The sequence below is a fragment of the Pristis pectinata genome, chromosome 3, assembly GCF_009764475.1.
Source record: "Pristis pectinata isolate sPriPec2 chromosome 3, sPriPec2.1.pri, whole genome shotgun sequence".
Taxonomy (NCBI): Eukaryota; Metazoa; Chordata; class Chondrichthyes; order Rhinopristiformes; family Pristidae; genus Pristis; species Pristis pectinata.
In genome coordinates, this window is record NC_067407.1 from 127,711,852 (window position 1) to 127,732,049 (window position 20,198).

Here is a 20,198-nt window from a genome sequence, read left to right on the forward strand (position 1 = left end):
CCAGCTAAGTCTCCTGACACCCTGGCATATATGATCTTCCTCACTTCTTCTTCACTTCTTAATCTTCTCTGCTTTAAGATTTTCATGTTGATCTCTCATACCCAGAATCATTCTTCTAAATTTCCAGCACCTTCACCTACATCCTGCAATGAAGTGATCAGAATTGTACACAATACCCTACTTGTGGCTGAACCAGAGGCTTTTGGAGGTTCGTTATAACCTTATTCTGTTGTACTCTATGCCTCTCTGTATAAAATTCTGGGTGTCACGAACCAGCAACAAAAGAAACACACTGAGCATGATTCAGTGTTAAAAACTATTTTATTAATCATTACTTATGATAATACGTAAAATAAAAGTAAAAATGTTAGTATGTTAGAATTCAAAAATGTTAAACCTTGAACGTTAACCCCAAAACTAAACTCGTCGTGTGTGTGTGTGGCAAAGTCCAAAACTCCCAGTTCAGGAATGGTTCTTAAAATTCAGTTCCGCAAGCCATAAGGTGAAACATGAGCAAGGGCTTCTTCAACAACCACCGTTGTCAGAAGATAAGACGTAGACGTAGAGAAACAGAGAGAGAGTAAATACGAAATCCAAATGTTTCACGATGGAACCCCAGCAACACTTCAGTGTTTACTCGGTAGTGACTTCCTCACCCCGAAAAGCATCCAAATCGTGGTCGTCCACACACAAATACCTGTTTCCTTCTACAGGTCAGCAACAAAGTGAACTCCACCGGATTACTTCCAACTTCCATACATGGATTTCAGTGGCAGACACAGTTATTGTTTCTCATCCATCGATAGAGAAAACTAGCAGGCTGGTGTCTCTCTCCCTTCTCTCTCTCTCTCTCCTTCTTCTTCTTCTAACTTCTTCAACAACGTCATTACGTCCTTTATCTTCTATTGACGTAAGCACGCCCCACACACACATACACACACACTCTCTATCTTAAAGGGACTTTCACTGAGTAGGTAACATGGGTCATGTGTGATTACAAACATTTTCTCAACCTTAAAGGAATTGTTTCTCTGTCCGTTCACTTCCTTTAGAATTGTACCTTTTATACGATAAATGAAAACACTAAGTGCTGGAAATATTCAGCAGATCTTGTGAGGACATGAAAATTCCTTCTGCGTTTCCCCATTGTGCGGGGACTCTCATTCCAGATGGAGACCCCTGAAGCTACTATCTGCCAGACTCTTTTTATGGTGGGCCTGCCCGGTCACTTCCCTTCCAGTCCAGCAGAATCCACTCCAGATCTTCCAGATCAGCCCAGAAGAAATCACTTACCTTCCAGTCCAGATGACTCTGCTCCAGGTCTTCCAGGTCTGTTCTTAAGCAGTTACTGACTTTCCAGTCCAGGTGGCTCCACTCCAGGTCTTCCAGTACTGATGAGTCACAGCCACTTACCACAGAAGCATGGTAGGAGGGCTGGGCTGCAGGTGAGACTGAAACAGCATGGGTTCAAGAACCAACCCCCCTCCTCCCCCACCCCACTTCCCAGCATACCACCAGCTAATGTCCAAGCCATTGAGAACAAAGTTGATGAACTAAGGGTAAGACCGACCTACCAAAGAGAACTGATGGACTGCTGTGTGCTATGTCTCACCGGAATGTGGCTACACCTGCTTCACCTGACTGCATCATACAACCAGAGGACTTCTCAATTTACCGAATGGACTGTATAGCATCCTCGGGCAAAGTTAGAGGCGGAGGGGTTTGCCTCTTAATCAATAACTCGTGGTGCTTGGACATGACAGTCTTAGCGAGTTTGTGCTCATTCAGCTTGGAATATCTAATGGTGAAGTGCTGCAGTTCACCAGCTATCCAGATGGCAGTCTACATCCCACCCCAGATGGATGTGAAGCCTGTACTCAATGAACTATACTCTGTGGTCAACAGCCTTGAAACAGGATACCCTGAGGCCCTCTTCATTTTTGCAGGTGACTTCAACCAGGCCAACTTCAAGAGTGTGTAACCAAAATAGTATCAGCATGTCTCCTGTCCCACCAGGGGCCCAAACACCCTTGACCACTGCTATATAACTATCAAAGATGCCTACCACCCACCCATCCTCATTTTGGTAAGTCAGACCACCAGGCTGTGCTCCTTCTCCCTGCATACAAATAGAGGCTGAAACGGGAGGATCTAGTACAGAAAGTCGCACAGTGCTAGTCTGAGGAAATAGATGTGCTTCTTCATGAATGCTTTGAGTCAGTGGACTGGTCCTTGTTCAAAGACTCAGCAGCCAGCCTAGATGAGTATGTCACCACCATCACAGGCTTTATCAGCAAGTGTGTTGAGGATTGTGTACCAAAGAGGACAATCTGGGTATACTCAAACCGTAAACTGTGGATGAATGGGAGATCCACTTCCTACTGAAGTCTAGGACTGCAGCATCAAATCAGATGTCCCTAACCTTTACATGAAATTGAGAAACAACCTCCATAAAGCTATCAGAGGTGCCAAGAGACAATATCAGTCCCAGACCAGCCGTCAGTTGTGGCAGGGCTTACGTGCTGTAACGGGCTTCTAAATGAAGTTGGGCAGCAGCACAAACAACAGTGCATCCCTTCCCGAGGAGCTTAATGCAATCTATGTATATCTCGAACAGAAAGAGATTGCTATGTCACCACCCACCCTGACAGCCTCCAATGTACCTGAACCCATGGTCACTGTTGAGGATGTAAGATCTCAACAGTGGAGAGTGAATCTGCCGAAAGCATCTGGCCTCGATGGTGTGCCTGGCTGTGTCCACAGATCCTGCGCAGATCAGCTGGTGGGGGTATTTGCAGACATTTTTAACCTTTCCTTGTTTCAATGTGAGGTTCTCACCTGTTTTAAGAAGGCCTCTATCATCCCGCTACCTAAGAAAAACAAGGTAACCTGCCTTAATGACTACTGATCGGTAGCTCTGACATCCACCATCATGAAGTGCTTCGAGAGGCTGGTCATGGCACACATTAACTCCAGCCTCCCAGTAAACCTTGACCCACTGCAGCGTAGGGCCAGGGAGATGGCGTCTGCCATAGACACCATCTCCCTGGCCCTACACTCATCTCAGGAGCATTTAAACTGTAAAGACACCTACATTAGACTATTGTTTATTGACTACAGCTCTGCCTTCTATACTGTAATTCCAAGCAAACTCATCACCAAACTCTGAGACCTGGGACTGAACACCTCCCTTTGCAGCTGGATCCCTGACTTCCTGGCCAACAGACTGCAATCAGTAAGGATAGGCAGCAACACTTCAGCATGAATATTCTCAATGCTGGTGCCCCGCAAGGCTGACTTCTCAGCTCCCTACTCTACTCCCTACACACTCATGAACGTGTGGCAAGATTCTGATTTAGTGCCATCTACATGTTTGCAGATGATACCACCGTAGTGGGCCGTATCTCAAATAACCATGAGTCAGAGTACAGGAAGGAGATATAGAGCTTAGTGACATGGTGTCATGACAACAACCTTTCCCTCAATGTCAGCAAAACAAAAGAGCTGGTCATTGACTTCAGGAAGGGAGGTGGTGCACATTCATCTGTCTACATCAACGGTGCTGAGGACGAGAGGGTTGAGAGCTTCAAGTTCCTCAGACTGAACATCACCAATAACCTGTCCTGGTCCAACCACGTAGATGCCACAGCCAAGAAAGCTCACCAGCACCTCTATTTCCTCAGGAGGCTAAAGAAATTTGGCATGTCCCATTTTGACACACCAATTTTTTATCAATGCACCATAGAAAGCATCCTATCTGGATGCATCATGGCTTGGTATGGCAACTGCTTTGCCTGGGTCCACAAGAAGCTGCAGAGGGTTGTGAACATAACTCAGCACATCACCGAAATCAGTCTCCCTTCCATGGACTCTGTCACGGACTTGTTGCTGCCTTGGTAAAGCAGCCAACATAATCAAAGACCCCACCCACCCCAGATATTCTCTCTTCTCCCTTTTCCCATCAAGCAGAAGATACAAAATCCTGAAAGCACGTCCCACCAGGCTCAAGGACAGCTTCTATCCCACTGTTATAAGACTATTGAATGGTTCCCTAGTATGATAAGATAGACTCTTGACCTCACAACCTACCTCATTATGACCTTGCACCTTATTGTCTACCCGCACTTCCTCTGTAGCTGTGACACTTTATTCTGCATTCTGTTATTGTTTTACCTCAATGCACTGTGTAATGAATTTGATCTGTATGAACGGTATGCAAGATAAGTTTTTCACTGTACCTCGGTACAAGTGACAATAATAAGCCAAATCCAATTCCAATTCCAGATCAGTCAGCATCCAGAGAGAGAAAAACAGAGTTAATGTTTCGTGTCAGAGGCGCAAAGACACTGGATAGGTTGGGCCTGTTTTCAGTAGAGTAAAGGAAACTGAGGGGTAATCTTATAGATAATGTTTCAGGTTCGAAGGCTATTTGATCAATCATATCTGTGCTGGCTTTCCAATAGAGCAACCCTCTAGTTCCATCCACTAGCCCTTTCTCTTTAACTGTGCAAATTTTTCTCCATCCAACTCCTTCTTGAAGGCCACAATGGAACTGGCCTCTACCATATCTACAGGCAGTGTACTCCAGATTCCAACCACACATTCTCTAAAAGAGCTTTTCTTCATGTGACTCTTAATTCTCTTTTCCTTTATACCTGTGCCTTCTGGTCCTCGTCCTCTCCACCAATGGGAACAACTTTCCACAATCCACTCTGTCCAGATGCCTCATGAATTTATATACTTTCATCAAATTTCCCCTCACCTTCACCAAAGGAAACAGTTCTGGCTTCTCTAATCTATCCTTGTAACTGTGGTCGCCCATCCCAGGAACTATTCTTGTAATTGGTTTTCTGCAACCTCTCTCATGCTCTCACATCCTTTTTATATTGTGGTGACCAGAATTGAACAGAATATTCCACTTGAATCTGTATCAGTGTTTTATAAAGGTTCAGCACACCTTTTCTGCTTTTACATGCTGCCTCTTTTGATAAAGCACAGAACTGTGTATGCATTTTTAACAATTTTCTAAAGCTGTCCTTCTACTATCAATGATTAGTGCACACAAAACTGCAGTCCTTCTGCTCCTGCACTCCTTTGAAACAATATCCTTCAGTCTATCTTACCTCTGCCCATTCTTCCCACTAAAATGTATCATCACACATTTCTCTGCATTAAACTTAAGTTGCCTTACAGCTGCCTATTCCACCAGTTGTTTATATCCTGCTGCAATTTGTCACTATCCTCCTTGAAGTTCACAATACTGGCAAGTTTTGTGTTACCTGCAAATTGAGAAATTATGGCTTGCACAAGGTCATTAGTATCAATCAAAAATGATGGGCCCAACACTGATGTCTGGGAATGCCACTGTTTACCTTCCTCCAAACTGAAAAGAAAACAATTACCATAACTGTCTATTGTTTGTAATTTAGTCAACTTCGGATCCATGTTATCAGTGTACCTTCTTTTTACGCATGCTTCAACTTTGCTGATAAGCCTGCCATGTGGTATCTTATCAGAAGCCTTGAAATCCGTGTATACTACATTGAATGCATTACTCTGATCAATCACCACCACCTCATCAAAAAGCTATATGTACACACAACTGCAGTGTCCTCAACAACTCTCACTATTACTTCATCAAGAAACTCAATCATTAGGTACAATTTTCCTTTAAAATGTCATGTTGACTTTATTGGTTCATATTTTCTCCATGTTTATTGGATCTACCAGCTTGCCCACCATCAAAGTTAAATTTATATTTGCTGTGTTTACCTCTGCGTTTTTATTTTGACCAAAGGTGAAATATTTGCAAGCCTCCAGCCTAAGTCATTGACATTAACCTTGAAAAGCTATTGATTCTTTATGACAGCACAACAGTTAGTCAAAAGCTACAGTAATGTACCAAAAGCAGCACAAAGGGCTGCACAATTCTTTGCAACTTTCACAGTTAGGAATCCTCATCATTAATTTGGTATGTTTAAATACTCTTTTGTCATTTCGGCAGAACACACAGCAGTAAATGATGGGAAGCCAAGGTTACTCTGCTTGTGATAAAAACTTGCAGTGTGTCATCCGTGTCTTAAAAAGGTCTTTCTCATTTGCAGAGTAAACTTGAAGGTAGAAAATTGATTTTGGCTGCTCACACTAATTGCACAATATTGTAAAAACTTGAGTTTGCTCTCACTTCGAAGATTTTGTTCTATTTAGTCAATGAAATTGACATCTACCACAATGTTGTACCTTTAGTGCAAGTAACCAAGCATGAGTTTCTCCCCCTTGGACTTTTCCATCTTTATTATTGATGCTTGAACATTTTGAGCAAGATTGTAGTTTTTGTCAAAAGAAAGTGGACAAAGAGCAATGACTATCTGAGCTTTCAAGAACCAGAATTTTCAATTTATATTGCTATCCAGTACACAATATCATTAATGTTCATGGGCACTGAGTGAAAGTTAATGCAAAACAGATTGATTTTATAATTCTGTTGCAGTTGGTGTTAGTTTATGGTTATGACTCAATTATGAAATGCTGTCTTTAATGTAAAAGGAGCAAGGTATGAGTTCAAAATAAGTTCTACATTTTAACAAAATGCCTGTATAAAATTCCACTATCTCTTTAAAAAAAATGGTAAGTGGTAGCTTTTCTTTCTGTGGGAGTTGGTAAAAGCACATGGTTGTTTCAGATGATTTAACACCAATCCCAGACTTGAACAACATCATTGCAAATGCTTCATCAAACTCTGTCTAGCACCAGTCACGTAGATACCTACAAAACTGGGCTTTCTGTTGACCATTTGCACTCACCATTTCTCCACAAAATTCTCCTCCCTTTTCTAAAAAAAAGATGATGGCAGACTAGTCATGGTCAGAATGAATGGACTGGTTTCAAAATGAATGCTGAGGTCATCCCCTCTGCTGGAAGGCATTTCCTCAATGGTTGGCATAGTGGTTAAGTTGTTAGATGAACAATCCTCAATTAAGGATCTGAAGACCAGAGTTCAAATCCCATTTAACAGTTAGATAATTTAAAATTCAATTAATTAAAGAATCTGGAATAAAGAATAAGCATCTGTAATGGTGTCCATGAAATTATTAGGTTATTGTGGTGGGAAAAAAAACCCTCTGGCTCGAAAATATCTTTAAAAAAAATGAATACTTGAACTTAACTTCCCTCTGAAATGGCCCAGTGAGGGAAGGCCTTGAGGGATGTGGAATAAATGCAGTCCTTGCCAAATTTGTGAAAAAATTTAAAAAAACATCGGCTTTCTAACCATTCCTAATCCATGCCACTGCTGGTCATTTGATATTGAGGTGGAGGGAACCACTTTGAACTTTGTACCGTAGGAATATTTGGCTTCCCAATCCGTATTCTGCTGATTTGGGGCCACTTTATCATTTCCACTTTTCAATGTTTAGAGCCAGAATGAATGTTTAGCTCCAGAGGCCTGGTTGACTGATCTCAGGCGCTTCTTGTCTACTGTTTGAAGAATCAGTGGGAGTGGGATGTGCAAAAGGTCACAGTGGTATGATAGCTCGAGCTTTTCCTCAGACCAAGCTTGATAATCCTTATGAATGCTGAAAGTAGGATTAAACCTACACATTAGGTCCCATGATAGCTTGGCCTAAATGGGCCTGTTTGACAAGAAAGAATGACAATCTAACAGAACGTAAATATTCTACGTGTGCAGTTTGTCTAATACGATTATAACTAACCAAACATAGATTGAAGTGAAGAATAAAATTGTCCCAATTGCCTGCAAAACTGAATGAAATGGATTGGTTTGCAAGCATGCCAAAGTCATTTCAATAATGTGGCCTCGGAGATAGTGCTGTGTTTTGTTTTATTTTAAAGAAGTTTTGATTCTTTTTTGTTAAAGAGCATAACAGCTGATTTGTGTGCTGCTTCTCAGTGCTAAAGCTACTGCTGTACTAATGCAGGTGGATGTAAAGAGAACTCACGGCTTGCACATTTCTGTTTGAGGCACTCAACTTTTCACAGAGCTTAACACTTCACAGATGGCTGCCAATGTATGCTTCAGGTCCCGGGACTGTAGTCTGGTACAAGGGATTCTCCAAATCTGTCTATGTCAATGTGCATACACAAACACACACACACACACACACACACACACACGCACACTCACATAGAGTTGTGCCTTAATGTTTTTTTTTAGCTTGTTTGCTGTTCTGTCCTTGTTAGCTGGTGATGGAATTTCTGCAGTTTTTGTTTTCTCTTAGATCATTTCTGGCAACCTCCCTCCCTTTTCTATTTCTGCTGCAGCCGAAAATCTTTTAATTGAAGAGAAAGGGCCCTGCTATCGATTTGTCAGTGCAGGAAAGCAGTGCATGCACCCTCTGTCTGTGCAGCTCAGCAAGCAGATGTGCTGTTGCAGCGTTGGCAAGGCCTGGGGCACAATCTGTGAGAAATGTCCCATTCTGGGAACAGGTAAGGCCAGGAGAACACAGCGTGTAACTTTTTATTTTGCTTCACAGATACTGCTATTTTGTCCTCCTTTGCTGGCTGCTTTTTTGTTAACTGTGTTGCTTGTGTACTCTATGCAGTCAGATTATTATTGAACAATAGAATTGTACATTTGCTGCATTTTTTTTGATGGCGAATGCTGATGCCCCATTTACTGGTTTTGCATTTCTCCCTGAAGTGACATTTCAAGCCAGTGATGCAAACATGTGCTCAAGAATGAGGCAGACATTTTTTAAAACACTTGCTTTACTTGAACATTTCATCTCAAAAGAACATACTCAAAGGGCCTTATTTCTCAGATCCTTGGAAATTACTGATATACATTATATTGGACACTCTAGAATGGAGTTTTCTGCCCTTGTGAAAGTGTTACTTTTTTTTGTCTCACTGAGTATATTGCACACAGAGATTCATCGTCTTTTTTTGACATAAAAGGAATTAAGGAATATAAGGTTTGTGCAGGAAAATGCTTTTGAAGTACAAGATCAACTATGATCTTACTGAATGTCCAGAGCAGGCACAAGGGGCCGAATGGCTTACTTCTGCTTTTCCTCATGTTCTTATGTTTTGAAGGCTCCCTCATAGGTTGTAAAAGGTTCTGTGGTATGCAAGTATTACCGTGAATGAGTTGAGATATTTTCAGTTGCACGTACAAATATGAAGATCAGAGAAGGCTGGAATTATTCATTTAAAAGAGAATTATAACTTTCTTTCCAGTGTCTTTTCCCAACAGAACCTCATCCATATGCCCCTTCCAATTTTCCCAGTTTCCCAGCTTCCCCGATAGAGAGTCCAGTAATCCGTGATGGATAATCAAGTGACAGAGTACAAGGAGGACAGTCTTTCCATGCACTCACCACAGAAAGGAAACACAGGAATAAACAAAAATTAAGTTTGTAATGAGCATTATCCAACATTTGGAACTGCACTGGAGTAAAATTAATATTTAACTGTAGTCTTGAAACAAATAGGGCCAACTAGTTTTATGCAGACTATTGCCAAAGACCAAAGAGGGATGAGGGGGTGCTGGGGGAGTGGGTGGTTGTATAGAAACAGCATCCGATTTCCCAGTTAGTTCAGCACTGCAGGTGACATCAGTGAAATGTGATCAGGTTTTTAAGGAGATCAACCTATAGAATGGCAGAGCAGGCTCAAGGGTCTATATGGTCTACCACTGCTTCTGCTTTTCTTGCAAGTTGTGCAGGGACTTTCCCCCCAGACTTTCTTGCATCAAATTGTTCACCTTGCGTTCCCTTGTTCCATTTGGCTTTTTCCAAGGTCCAGGCATTTAGTTCTGAGAGCCCTCATATTATGCAGGCTTCTGCGATTAGAGAGACGGGGCACTCGGGGTAACAGGCCGACAATTGTAAGATACAACTGTTGCCAGTATCACAAATGGATACAAGTGGGGTCAGAGCTTGCACAGTTTCCATTGGTAAACTCTGCAGTTGCTCATACTTTGTGCAGTGGTTTTGCTTTTAATCATTGTGCCTTCATACTTATTCAGCATGGAAATGGGCTCTTTGGCCCACCACATTTGTCCTGACCATAAAGCATCCATCTACGCTAATCTCCTTTTGTTTTGTTTTCATTTTTTTTCTGGATCACCTGGCATCTTCTGATGTGCACAATGCAGCCCTGCATGTCTGTACTTAGATGTTGCAGTTCATTATAGGGTTGTAAAACATATGTTTCTGATGGGAAATTCTAGGCTCTTAATAAAAATCCTGAGTCTAATAATTTGCAGGTGAACCACCATCCATATACCCTAGTATGTTCAGACTAGCTTGAAATGATGCAGATAGTTTGAGTCTGTTGATTATGATTCACGCTTTGCATATAATCTCACTGAACACCTTGCTGCTCTGCCTTACAAAGATTGTTCAGAAACTGGGGAGAGTATAGAAATTCCAGATGGTTAGGAATCACAACCCCCTAAAGAACTGGCTGGAATTTCTTCCTTAATTAATGGAAGGAAAAGAAAGGAAAATGTTCTTTATTTAAATACTATCAGATGCTGGAAATGTGAAATTAAAGCAGTAAACACTGAATATACTCAGCAGGTCAGGCAGCAACTGTGGAGTGATAACATTTCAGCTGGATGACCATTCATTAGAATTGGGAAAAGTTGGAGAAAGGCAGGGATTTTGATATAAAGTGGGGAGGTAGGTGATGGGAATAAAAGGGTGGAAGGTTAAATGACAAAAGGGAGATCTTGCAAGGTAACAAAAGCTCAGAGGAGGTGAAGAATGCAAAACAATAATCTGAAATTACCACAGGAATTTAGAATGAATTAATGAAAATATGGAATAAAAATATTGGAGTTTTAATTACTTGAAATGTTTGAACTCAGTGTTGAGTTTGAAAGGCTGCAGTGTGCCCAGACAAAAGATGAGGTGCTGCTCCTTGAGTTTATGTTGAGCTTTGTTGGAAACATGTAGGAGGTCAAAGACACAGAGGTCATAGCACAGCACAGAAACAGGCCCTTTGCCCCGCCATGTTCATGCTGACCATGGAGCACTACTAATCCCATTTACCAGATCGAAGAAGGAATGAGATGGAGAATTAAAGTGACAGGCAATTGGAAGCTCAGGCTATGATTGGAAGAACTTAGCAGGTTGAGCAACATCTGGTTGGGGGGGGGGGTCAGCAAAATAGAATGCAGATACCAATACCAATACCAGATGTTGGATGTTCCTGCCCTTTCAAATGTGGTGAGATTTCTCAATCAGTTGATCATAGCTCAAGATATTTCTGCTTTTACTGGGAGAAGCTAACCCACCACCATATTGAAGAGGTGGGGGAAGGGCGGTGGCGTGCCATGCCATGGCCACTATAGGACTTCTCCCACTGTAGCTCTGTAGTGGGTGGATGGTGAGAGAATGCAGGGGAAGGGCAAGGTCCACCTAATATCCCACATTTGGCCACCTGAGTACTAGCAGGGTTTCCTGGTGGAACTGAGCAGGAAGTCCTGTTCAATCCTGAAGTCACATCTGTGAAGCAGGGGAAGTTGTGTAGAACTTCAAACCTCACCCTGCCACAGCAAAGGTTCAGAGCTGCATTAAAAAATCGGTGCGTGGGAGAACTTAAAGTTGATTGGCATTTTCAGGAGTATTGCTGGTCAAACTGTTTGCATCTTTGGTGTTGTGTTTGACACAGCACTGAATTTTCATCCACAAATCCACTCTGTCACCTTGACCACTGATTTTCAGCTTCACTACACTGTGTCCTTTGAGAGACTCCTTAAGATTTGCCTCACTGTCCAAGCCTCTAGACATCTGTCCCAGATATCTCTTTCTGCGGCTCACTATCATATGTTTGATTGAGTACATTCCAGTTTAGTGCCTTGGGATGCATGTCTGAGGTGCCAAGTTGTTGCTGTTGTTGTTTGCTGTTCAAGTTGAAGATGATGTTCTTAACATAAATGTTAATGGAAATTTGGAACTACCTCTAGCCTGCTAAGGCTGGGGAGGTTAAGCTGAAAATTCTTAAGCTTAGATTGTTTGATAAGGGTTATAGAACCAAGACACGTAAATAAAGTTAAGGTGTTGATTGACCATGATTTAATTGAACAGTTAAACAAGCTTGCAGGGGACAGGTTAACAGCCTTGTCAGGTGGCTTTAGGATGATAATTGCCTAGGAAAACATTATTGGTTGGTAGCACTAAGCACTGTTGTAGCAACTGCATCTTTTACTCTGCCTCAGCTTCAGTTTCATTGAAGTCAATTTCCAGCCCTTACACAAACCCTCTCCATCACTGCAACAGACGGGAATGAGTGGGGGATGTGAGAGTGAATAGCTTACAGGGAAGTAAGTGTGGGAATGGGATTGCTCTGAGAGCCAGCATGCTTCATTGGATTGTATGATCGCCTATGTTGTAAGGAAATATGAACTAAATATGCTTTCATTGAAGCCCAGTTCCTTGCTGTTTAGCTAATGCATATATTTATTTTCTTTTAAAGGTTCAAAATACATCAAAACAAAATTGCACACTAAAAATAAGTTCTATAAAGTATTGCAGAACTGTGTGAGTCTGCAGGCTTGGGTCAGGACCCTGTAACTTCCCTAATATTTATTGGCACCTCTTTAGTGTAAAGGGGATAGATGGGGCGGAGTTTGTTAGTTATGTCCAGGAAGGATTCCTGACACAGTGTGTGGACATGCTGACTAGAGGAGAGGCCATTCTGGACCTGATACCAGGCAATGAGCCTGATCAGGTTTCAGATCTCTCGGTGGGAGAGCATTTTGGAGATAGTGACCATAACTCCTTAACCTTTAGCATAGCCTTGGAGAGGGATAGGAGCAGATGATATGGGAAAGTATTTAAGTGGGGGAGGGGGAATTCTGATGCTATTAGGCAGGAACTTGGGAGCATAAATTGGGAACAGATGTTTTTGGCGAAGTGCACAATGGAAATGTGGAGGTTGTTTAAGGAATACTTGCATGGTGGTCTGGACAGATTTGTCCCATTGAGGCAGGGTAAGAATGGTAGGGTGAAGGAACCATGGTTGACAAGAGATGTAGAATATCTTGTCAAGAGGAAGAAATAAGCTTACCTAAAGTTTAGAAAGCATGGGCTCTGGAGCGATACAAGGTAGCCAGGAGGGAGCTTAAGAATGGACTTAGAAGAGCTAGAAGGGGGCATGAGATTTCCTTGGCAAGTGGGATCAAGGAAAACCCCAAGGCGTTCTACACGTGTGTGAAGAATAAGAGGATGACTAGAGTGAGGGTAGGACCGATCAGGGATAAAAGAGGAAACATGTGCCTGGAGTTGGAAGAGGTAGGGGAGGTCCTTAATGAATACTTTGCTTCAGTATTCACCAGTGAGAAAGACCTTGATGTTTGTGAGGATGGTGTATGATAGGCTGATACGCTAGGGCATGTCGACGTGAGGAAAGAGGATGTGCTGGAACTTTTGAAAAACATTAGGATAGATAAGTCACTGGGGTGGGACGGGATATATCCAAGGTTATTACGGGAATGAGGGAAGAGATTGCTGCGCCTTTGGTGATGATCTTTGCGTCCTCACTGGCCACAGGAGTAGTGGCAGATGATTGGAGGGTGGAAAATCTTGTTCCTTTGTTTAAGAAAGGGAGTAGGGATAACTCTGGTAATTACAGACCAGTGAGTCTTACTTCAGTAGTGGGCAAATTACTGGAGAAGATTCTTAGAGACAGGATTTATGGGCATTTGGAGAAGCATAGGCTGATTAGGGAGAGTCAGCATGGCTTTGTGAGGGGCAGATCGTGCCTCACAAGCCTGATTGAATTCTCTGACGATGTGACAAAGCACATTGCTGAAGGTAGAGCAGTGGATGTAGTGTACATGTATTTTAGTAAGGTGTTTAATAAGGTTCCTAATGGAAGGCTCATTCAGAAAGTCAGGAGATATGGGATCCAGGGAAACTTGGCTGTGTGGATTCAGAATTGACTCGCTCATAGAAGACAGAGGGTGGTGGTAGACGGAGCGTATTCTGCTTGGAGGTCGGTGACCAGTGGTGTTCTGCAGGGATCTGTTCTAGGACCCCTGCTCTTTGTTATTTTTATAAATGACTTGGATGAGGATGTGGAAGAGTGGGTTAGTAAGTTTGTTGATGGTACAAAGGTTAGTGGTGTTATCGATAGTGTAGAAGGTTGCTGTAGATTACAACAGGATATTGATAGAATGCAGAGCTGGGCTGAGAAGTGGCAGATGGAGTTCAACCCAGAAAAGTGTGAAGTGATACACTTCAGGAGATGGAATTTGAAAGCAGAATACAAGGTTAATGGCAGGACTCTTAGCAGTGTGGATGAACAGAGGGACCTTGGGGTCCACGTCCATAGATCCCTCAAGATTGCTGCTCAGGTCGATAGGGTTGTTAAGAAGGCATATGGTGTGTTGGCCTTCATTAGTCGGGGTATTGAGTTCAAGAGCCACGAGGTAATGTTGCAGCTGTATAGAACTCTAGTTAGACCACACTTGGAGCTTCATAGAGGGTGCAGAGGAGATTTAGCAGGATGCTGCCTGGATTGGAGAGCATGCCTTATGAGGATAAGTTGAGTGAGTTAGGGCTTTTCTCTTTGGAGAGGAGGAGGAAGATGAGGTGACTTGATAGAGGTGTACAAGATGATAAGAGGCATAGATCGAGTGGACAGTCAGAGACTTTTTCCCAGGGCAACAATGGCTAACATGAGGGGGCATAATTTTAAGGAGATTGGAGAAAGATACAAGGGAAATGTCAGGGGTATGTTTTTTACACAGAGTGTGGAACGCAGTGCTGGTAGAGGTTGTGGGGGCAGATACATTAGGGACATTTAAGAGACTCTTAGATAGACACATGAATGGTAGAGAAATGGAGGGCTATGTGGGAGGGAAGGGTTAGATATATTTTAGAACAGGATAAACTGTCAGCACAACATTGTGGGCCGAAGGGCCTGTACTGTGCTGTATGAGTCTGTGACTCTCTATATGTGTGTAAAGGAAGGGATGGTACATTTAAATTATGCTAATCATATTTTTATCTTGTCCTAAGCAGCTGCCTTCAAGCAAATCTGTCCTGGTGGAATGGGATACCATGTTAGTCAAACATTCAAGAAGGTGACCGTCAAACCTCGGCCTGATGTTAAGGTCCACAGAGTTCCTGATTCTGCAATGACTCACCCCATGATTAAACACTCTGAGCCGATACCCACTCCAGCACAAGTTCCACCAGAGCAACCTTTGGAGGCTTTCTCCTCTATTCAAACCCCACAGCCTGAGGTGATAATCCCAGAAGGTAAGGAGATGTTCAATTTTTTAGTTGGCCTCAGATAAAAGAGAAAGCTGCCTCTGCAGGGCTTAACCTAATTGCTTTATGTGCTATTAGCAAACTGTGATGGCAATCCTGCTCCTCATTGAGATAAATAAAGAGCACTCATAATTACATTTGTGCCTGGCCATCACTGTCCAGGACTCTGGAAATCCAGTGGTCAGACTGAGATCCAATAAAACTGAACTTGGAGATGGAAATATCTGAAGTGTTTGTTGCATCTCAGGCCATAACATAATTTTAAAGTCTGCAATGCTAATATTGTATATCACAGTTAAAAATAAAAGTGGCATAAAAGGATAATCATGCAAGGCTTACTATGATTAAATAAATATTCTATTATCATCCATCAGTATTTTTGGATGAGAAGTTAAGCATAGGATGCAAGATATCCCACAGCAGTATTTGAGGAAGAAAAAGGGATTTCTTCCCAATGTCCCCAGCATTGTTTGCCAGTGTCACCTAAACAGGTTCCTTGTTGCTTTATCTCATTCATGTTTATTGGATTGTGCTATGCCTAAAGTGGTTACGAGCTTTGGCTATGAGTCAGTCTAGGATGACCTGAAGTCATGAAAAATGGTACAAAATGCAAGTTTATGGATATAATATTTGATGCAGTCCATGCATTTCATAGACAAGTGATGGCACAAGCGTGATACATAAGTTTTAAGACAGGCCTTTGAGTCACGGGACTTAATAAAATTAGGTAACAGCATCACTGTATAAACCAACATGTGATGCAAGCAGCTTGAGAGTGAATTCCGTCAATTTTCAGTGGCTTCCAGCAGTTCTGAGTTTAAAATCTTTTATCATCTGCCTTGTCTGATATAGCAAGGAAATTAGCTTTCTGGCATATCACAGACAACTAACTGATCTGCCATAAAGTAACCCAGATTGTTCCATCATGTTTATTTCCTTCCAAGGCTTGTCATTATAGAGATCCTCTGTTCCATGGCCATTGCTTATGATAAGGATTATCCTAAGCAACCATCTTAAGTCAGAGAAAGTAAACATCTTTGAGATACTTAACAGAACAGAGAAAATGAACACTATGATATTTAGCATGGGCACACTGGGCTGACTACCCTTCCCTGTGCTGTAAAAGTCTGCGATTGCATGACTCTATGTGTTTAGAAAGGATTGTAAGGATACTGAATTCATCTTAAAAATGAATATTCTGGAAACATAAATCCAATTGACTTTCACTGAGCCCATCTCATTACTCAGCAGAAGGTAACCGATGTTTTAAAAGAAAGTTAAGTGCAGAATTCTTTTAAAATATTATCTCTGTCTTGCCAAACCCACCAGAATAATCTGTACAATATCGGTTTTCTTACTCAATGAGAGTGAGTAATGGGAGATTCCTAAATTCTGAGGAGCTGACAGAATGCAAATGGTATTGGAAGACTGCACAAAAGAAATCTGAATCCACAAGGGTAGACTGTACGGGCATGTTACAGTCAGGGCCTTGCAGAGATGGAACACATACTTCAGTTCTAATTTCCCCTCAGGGTGTTGACACACTCTTGCTTTGACTGTTGTTCAGTGGCTCCTCGTAAGTAGGCACAAATATTGAACACCTTCAGAACTTAAGTATGCTTGTGCTCCCACCAAGAAACATGCATTGTTTCCTGGAACTAAACATTTTCTATAGCCTGTGTAATATCTGCCTCCTACTCTGTCTCATCCCCAGTGAACCTGTTCTGTTTTCACTCTTAAGTTGCTAAATTGGTTTATTATAGTCACATGTACTGAGGTACAGTGAAAAACGTCCTGCGTACCATTCATACAGATCAATTCATTACAACAGTGCGTTGAGGCAGTACAAGGTAAAACAATAATAGAATGCAGGATAAAGTGTTACAGGTACAGAGGAAGTGCAGTGCAGGTAGACAATAAGGCGCAAGGTCATAACAAGGTAGATTGTGAAGTCAAGAGTCCATCTTATTGTACTAGGGGACTGTTCAATAGTCTTATAACAAGATATTGCAAAATGATGCTGGAGTGTGGCGACTCGTTGCAAGCTGCTCTCTGCAGATCCACTCATAACTTCTTTTAATTTGTTACTAGGATGCAGTGATCGCTAGCTGGGCTGGCATTTATTGCCCATCCCTAAATGTCCTTGAATGGAGTGGCTTGCTGGGCCATTTCAGGGGACACTTAGGAATCACCCTATCCCTTTTGTCAGGGCACTCCCAGTACCACCTGTGCCTATGTTATTGTGCTCCTAGTATTACCTGCCCCTACATTCAGTGAACTTCAAACACTTGCTGACCCTACAGACAGCAAGATCTCATTATCATCTTAACCTACAGTCCATTATATCCTCATTCCCCCATTCCTGCAGTCAATGAGGTCCCAGGACCCTGTGTCCCTGCAGTCAGTGTTGCTGCACTGTGTTTTCTTAGTCAATGCAGTTTCATTAGCCTGTTCTTATGGCCAATGATGTCATAGTCCCCTTTGTTCCTACAGTCAGTGAACTCCTGGTGCCACGTGTCACTGTAGTCATTGAGGTCTCAGTACTGCTTGTTCCTACAATTAGTGGTCTCAGTATTAATCATTGGTGCAGTTATTAAATTCCTAATGCCAGACTGATCTGGGCATTGCATATCTCAGTGGACCATCATTGAAGTTGCAACACAACTGGTCTCCCATTGTTGGTTGGAATCTCTTGATGCTTCCCAACAGACCAGAAGTTGGGTCTTATTACATCTTCATTTATCTGGATTTCTTTGACATTTGTTGTATTTTTGAGCTATTCTTCAATGCCTTCCGTCCAGCTGAAACAAAGCAAGTTATGACAAAGAATATATCTGTGTGCTTCCTAGTATTAATTTTCTTTTAAAAACCTTCTGTTTGGTGTGCTTCCTTGCACCAGAGACCTCCCTGTATTTAAGGGCTGTTATTTTGCACAGAAGTGAGTGCACAAACGTTGCTGCACTTGGCCATTGGTGAATATATGGTTATTGATGGTTCAGGCACACTTAAACCTTGTGATATTAATATAAGCTCAATAAATTTCTATCAAACTTTGCTCAGTGCTGCTTTAACATAGGGCATCTAATATGATCTTAAAAGTATCAAATAAAAGTTGGCTTGGACCATGGAGATCATCCTACACACTTGCCAAGATTTCAATCACAATCTTGTTTTTGTAAAGATGTAAACCACGGCACTTTAAATGGGTTGGGCTGACAATACTGTTGATATTGTGAACCTACTCTTCAGTGGTCTAAGACCAAAGCTTTAGTTGTACTCTGATTGGAACTGGATGTGGGTTCTGCACATACTCATCAGGAAGAATATATTTGTCATGAGAGAAGTTCAGCGTAGATTTCTTAGAGTAATAATTATACTACAAAAGACAAAATGCAAAGAGAAATTAATAGACTAGAATTGTATTCCTTGGAATTTAGAAAGTAAAGGGATGATTAGGTTCAGGCTTTCCTGATATTCAGGGAAACTGGTAGGGTATATAGAAAGAAACTACTACCACTGGTTGTGGAGTCTTGGACCACGAGGACTGGTCTAAATGTTAGAGTCAGGCTTTACAGGGGTGAAGTTCCTTTCAGAGGAAGCAAGTCCATATTGCAGAGGTAGTGGAAATTGAGAACTCTCACAAGTCCTAAGGGGTTCTAGGTCAAATTTTAATCTTAAATTTGAGATTAATACATTCTTGATAATCAAAGCTATTAAGGGTTAATGGCAGGTTTATGGAGTTAGGTTACAGATCAGCCTTGAACTTGTTGAATAGCAGGACAGGGGATACATGGCCACCTTCTGTTCCATTGTTCAGTTGCTCTCATGCACGACATCACATCCTGGTCCTGTCATGTTGGGTAAACTCTTGCCACTGTTATCAGATGGCATCAGACCACCTCTGTAACCTCCTCCAGTCCATGACTCCAGGGCTGGATGTTTGAACATTTCCTGAGTTCTCCCACCTTCCTTCTCCTCCCCACTTTGCTGCCGAGTTGGAGCAATCAGAACATTTGCTGCAAGTGTTCTTAAAATTTGCTGCCTTGGCCATACCATCTTCCTTTGTTTCCAGTTCCTGCTGTATATCCCTTTTGTACTTTTCCCAAGGGAAGTTCCTGAGAACCTGTCACTGCATTAAAGGTGCTTTAAAAGTGTTGCAGTCAGGCACAATGATAACATCCTCATCTGCTTACAATGTAAAAGAAATACATAGAAGTGCTGATGCAGGGTCTCGATCTGAAACATCAACTATCCCTTTGCCTCCACAGATCTGCTTGATCCACTGATCTCCTCCAGTAGTTTGTTTTATTTTTTGCACCAGATTACACCATTTGCAGTCTGTTGTGTCACCAAAAGAAATACTTCCTTTGACAAACCTTCAAGGCCAAATTTCAAAGCTGCGAAAACACCATGAGGGCAGCTGCTGTGTACTTAGAATAAAAATGAAATCCACAAATAATTTATTAATTATTTGTGGATTTAATTTTTATTCTAAATACACAGCGCCTGCAAATGTAAATTTGGTGTTTTGTTGGACCTGTAATCATGGCACCTCGTCGGAGAAGAGATCGATCCCATAATAAATCTCGGTCTTCTTTGCCAATCCCTTCATGGAGCACCTGTCTTTAGAAATATTGAATGTTTAACAGAGCTTGCAGTGTTGGAGACTGTGTGGTATCTAATGGTTCTGACTTTTCCTTGTCACTCCATCAATTAGCTACATTTAACTCTGCATAATATTTATCATCTTGTCCGGGTTTCTGTTTGGAAAATGCTGCTGCCAATTTGACTCAAAAAGTTACAGGCTGAAACAGGCAGGCAGGCAGTTCAAAAAAAACCTTAATACAATCTTAATTGAAGGTAAGAATTCCAGTGGAGTAAAGTCTTTTAATATGCTTGTTGACTGAGTCAGCTGTTGTTAGAATACAATGTAAGCTTTGTCTGGGAAAA

At 41.9% G+C, this 20,198-nt stretch overlaps 1 protein-coding gene across 3 annotated transcripts in view; it reads left to right on the forward strand.

Annotated features, from left to right (window-relative positions):
• The window catches only part of ltbp1 (latent transforming growth factor beta binding protein 1), a 399,304-nt gene that overhangs the window by 222,378 nt on the left and 156,728 nt on the right, over positions 1–20,198 (forward strand). For 2 of the 3 annotated variants that reach the window (XM_052011302.1, XM_052011304.1), the window contains 2 exons: positions 8,281–8,445; positions 14,997–15,236. In XM_052011302.1, the coding sequence (XP_051867262.1) occupies positions 8,281–8,445; positions 14,997–15,236 (405 nt within the window). The remainder of the gene's footprint in view (positions 1–8,280; positions 8,446–14,996; positions 15,237–20,198) is intronic. The other variant, XM_052011303.1, reaches the window with a different exon arrangement.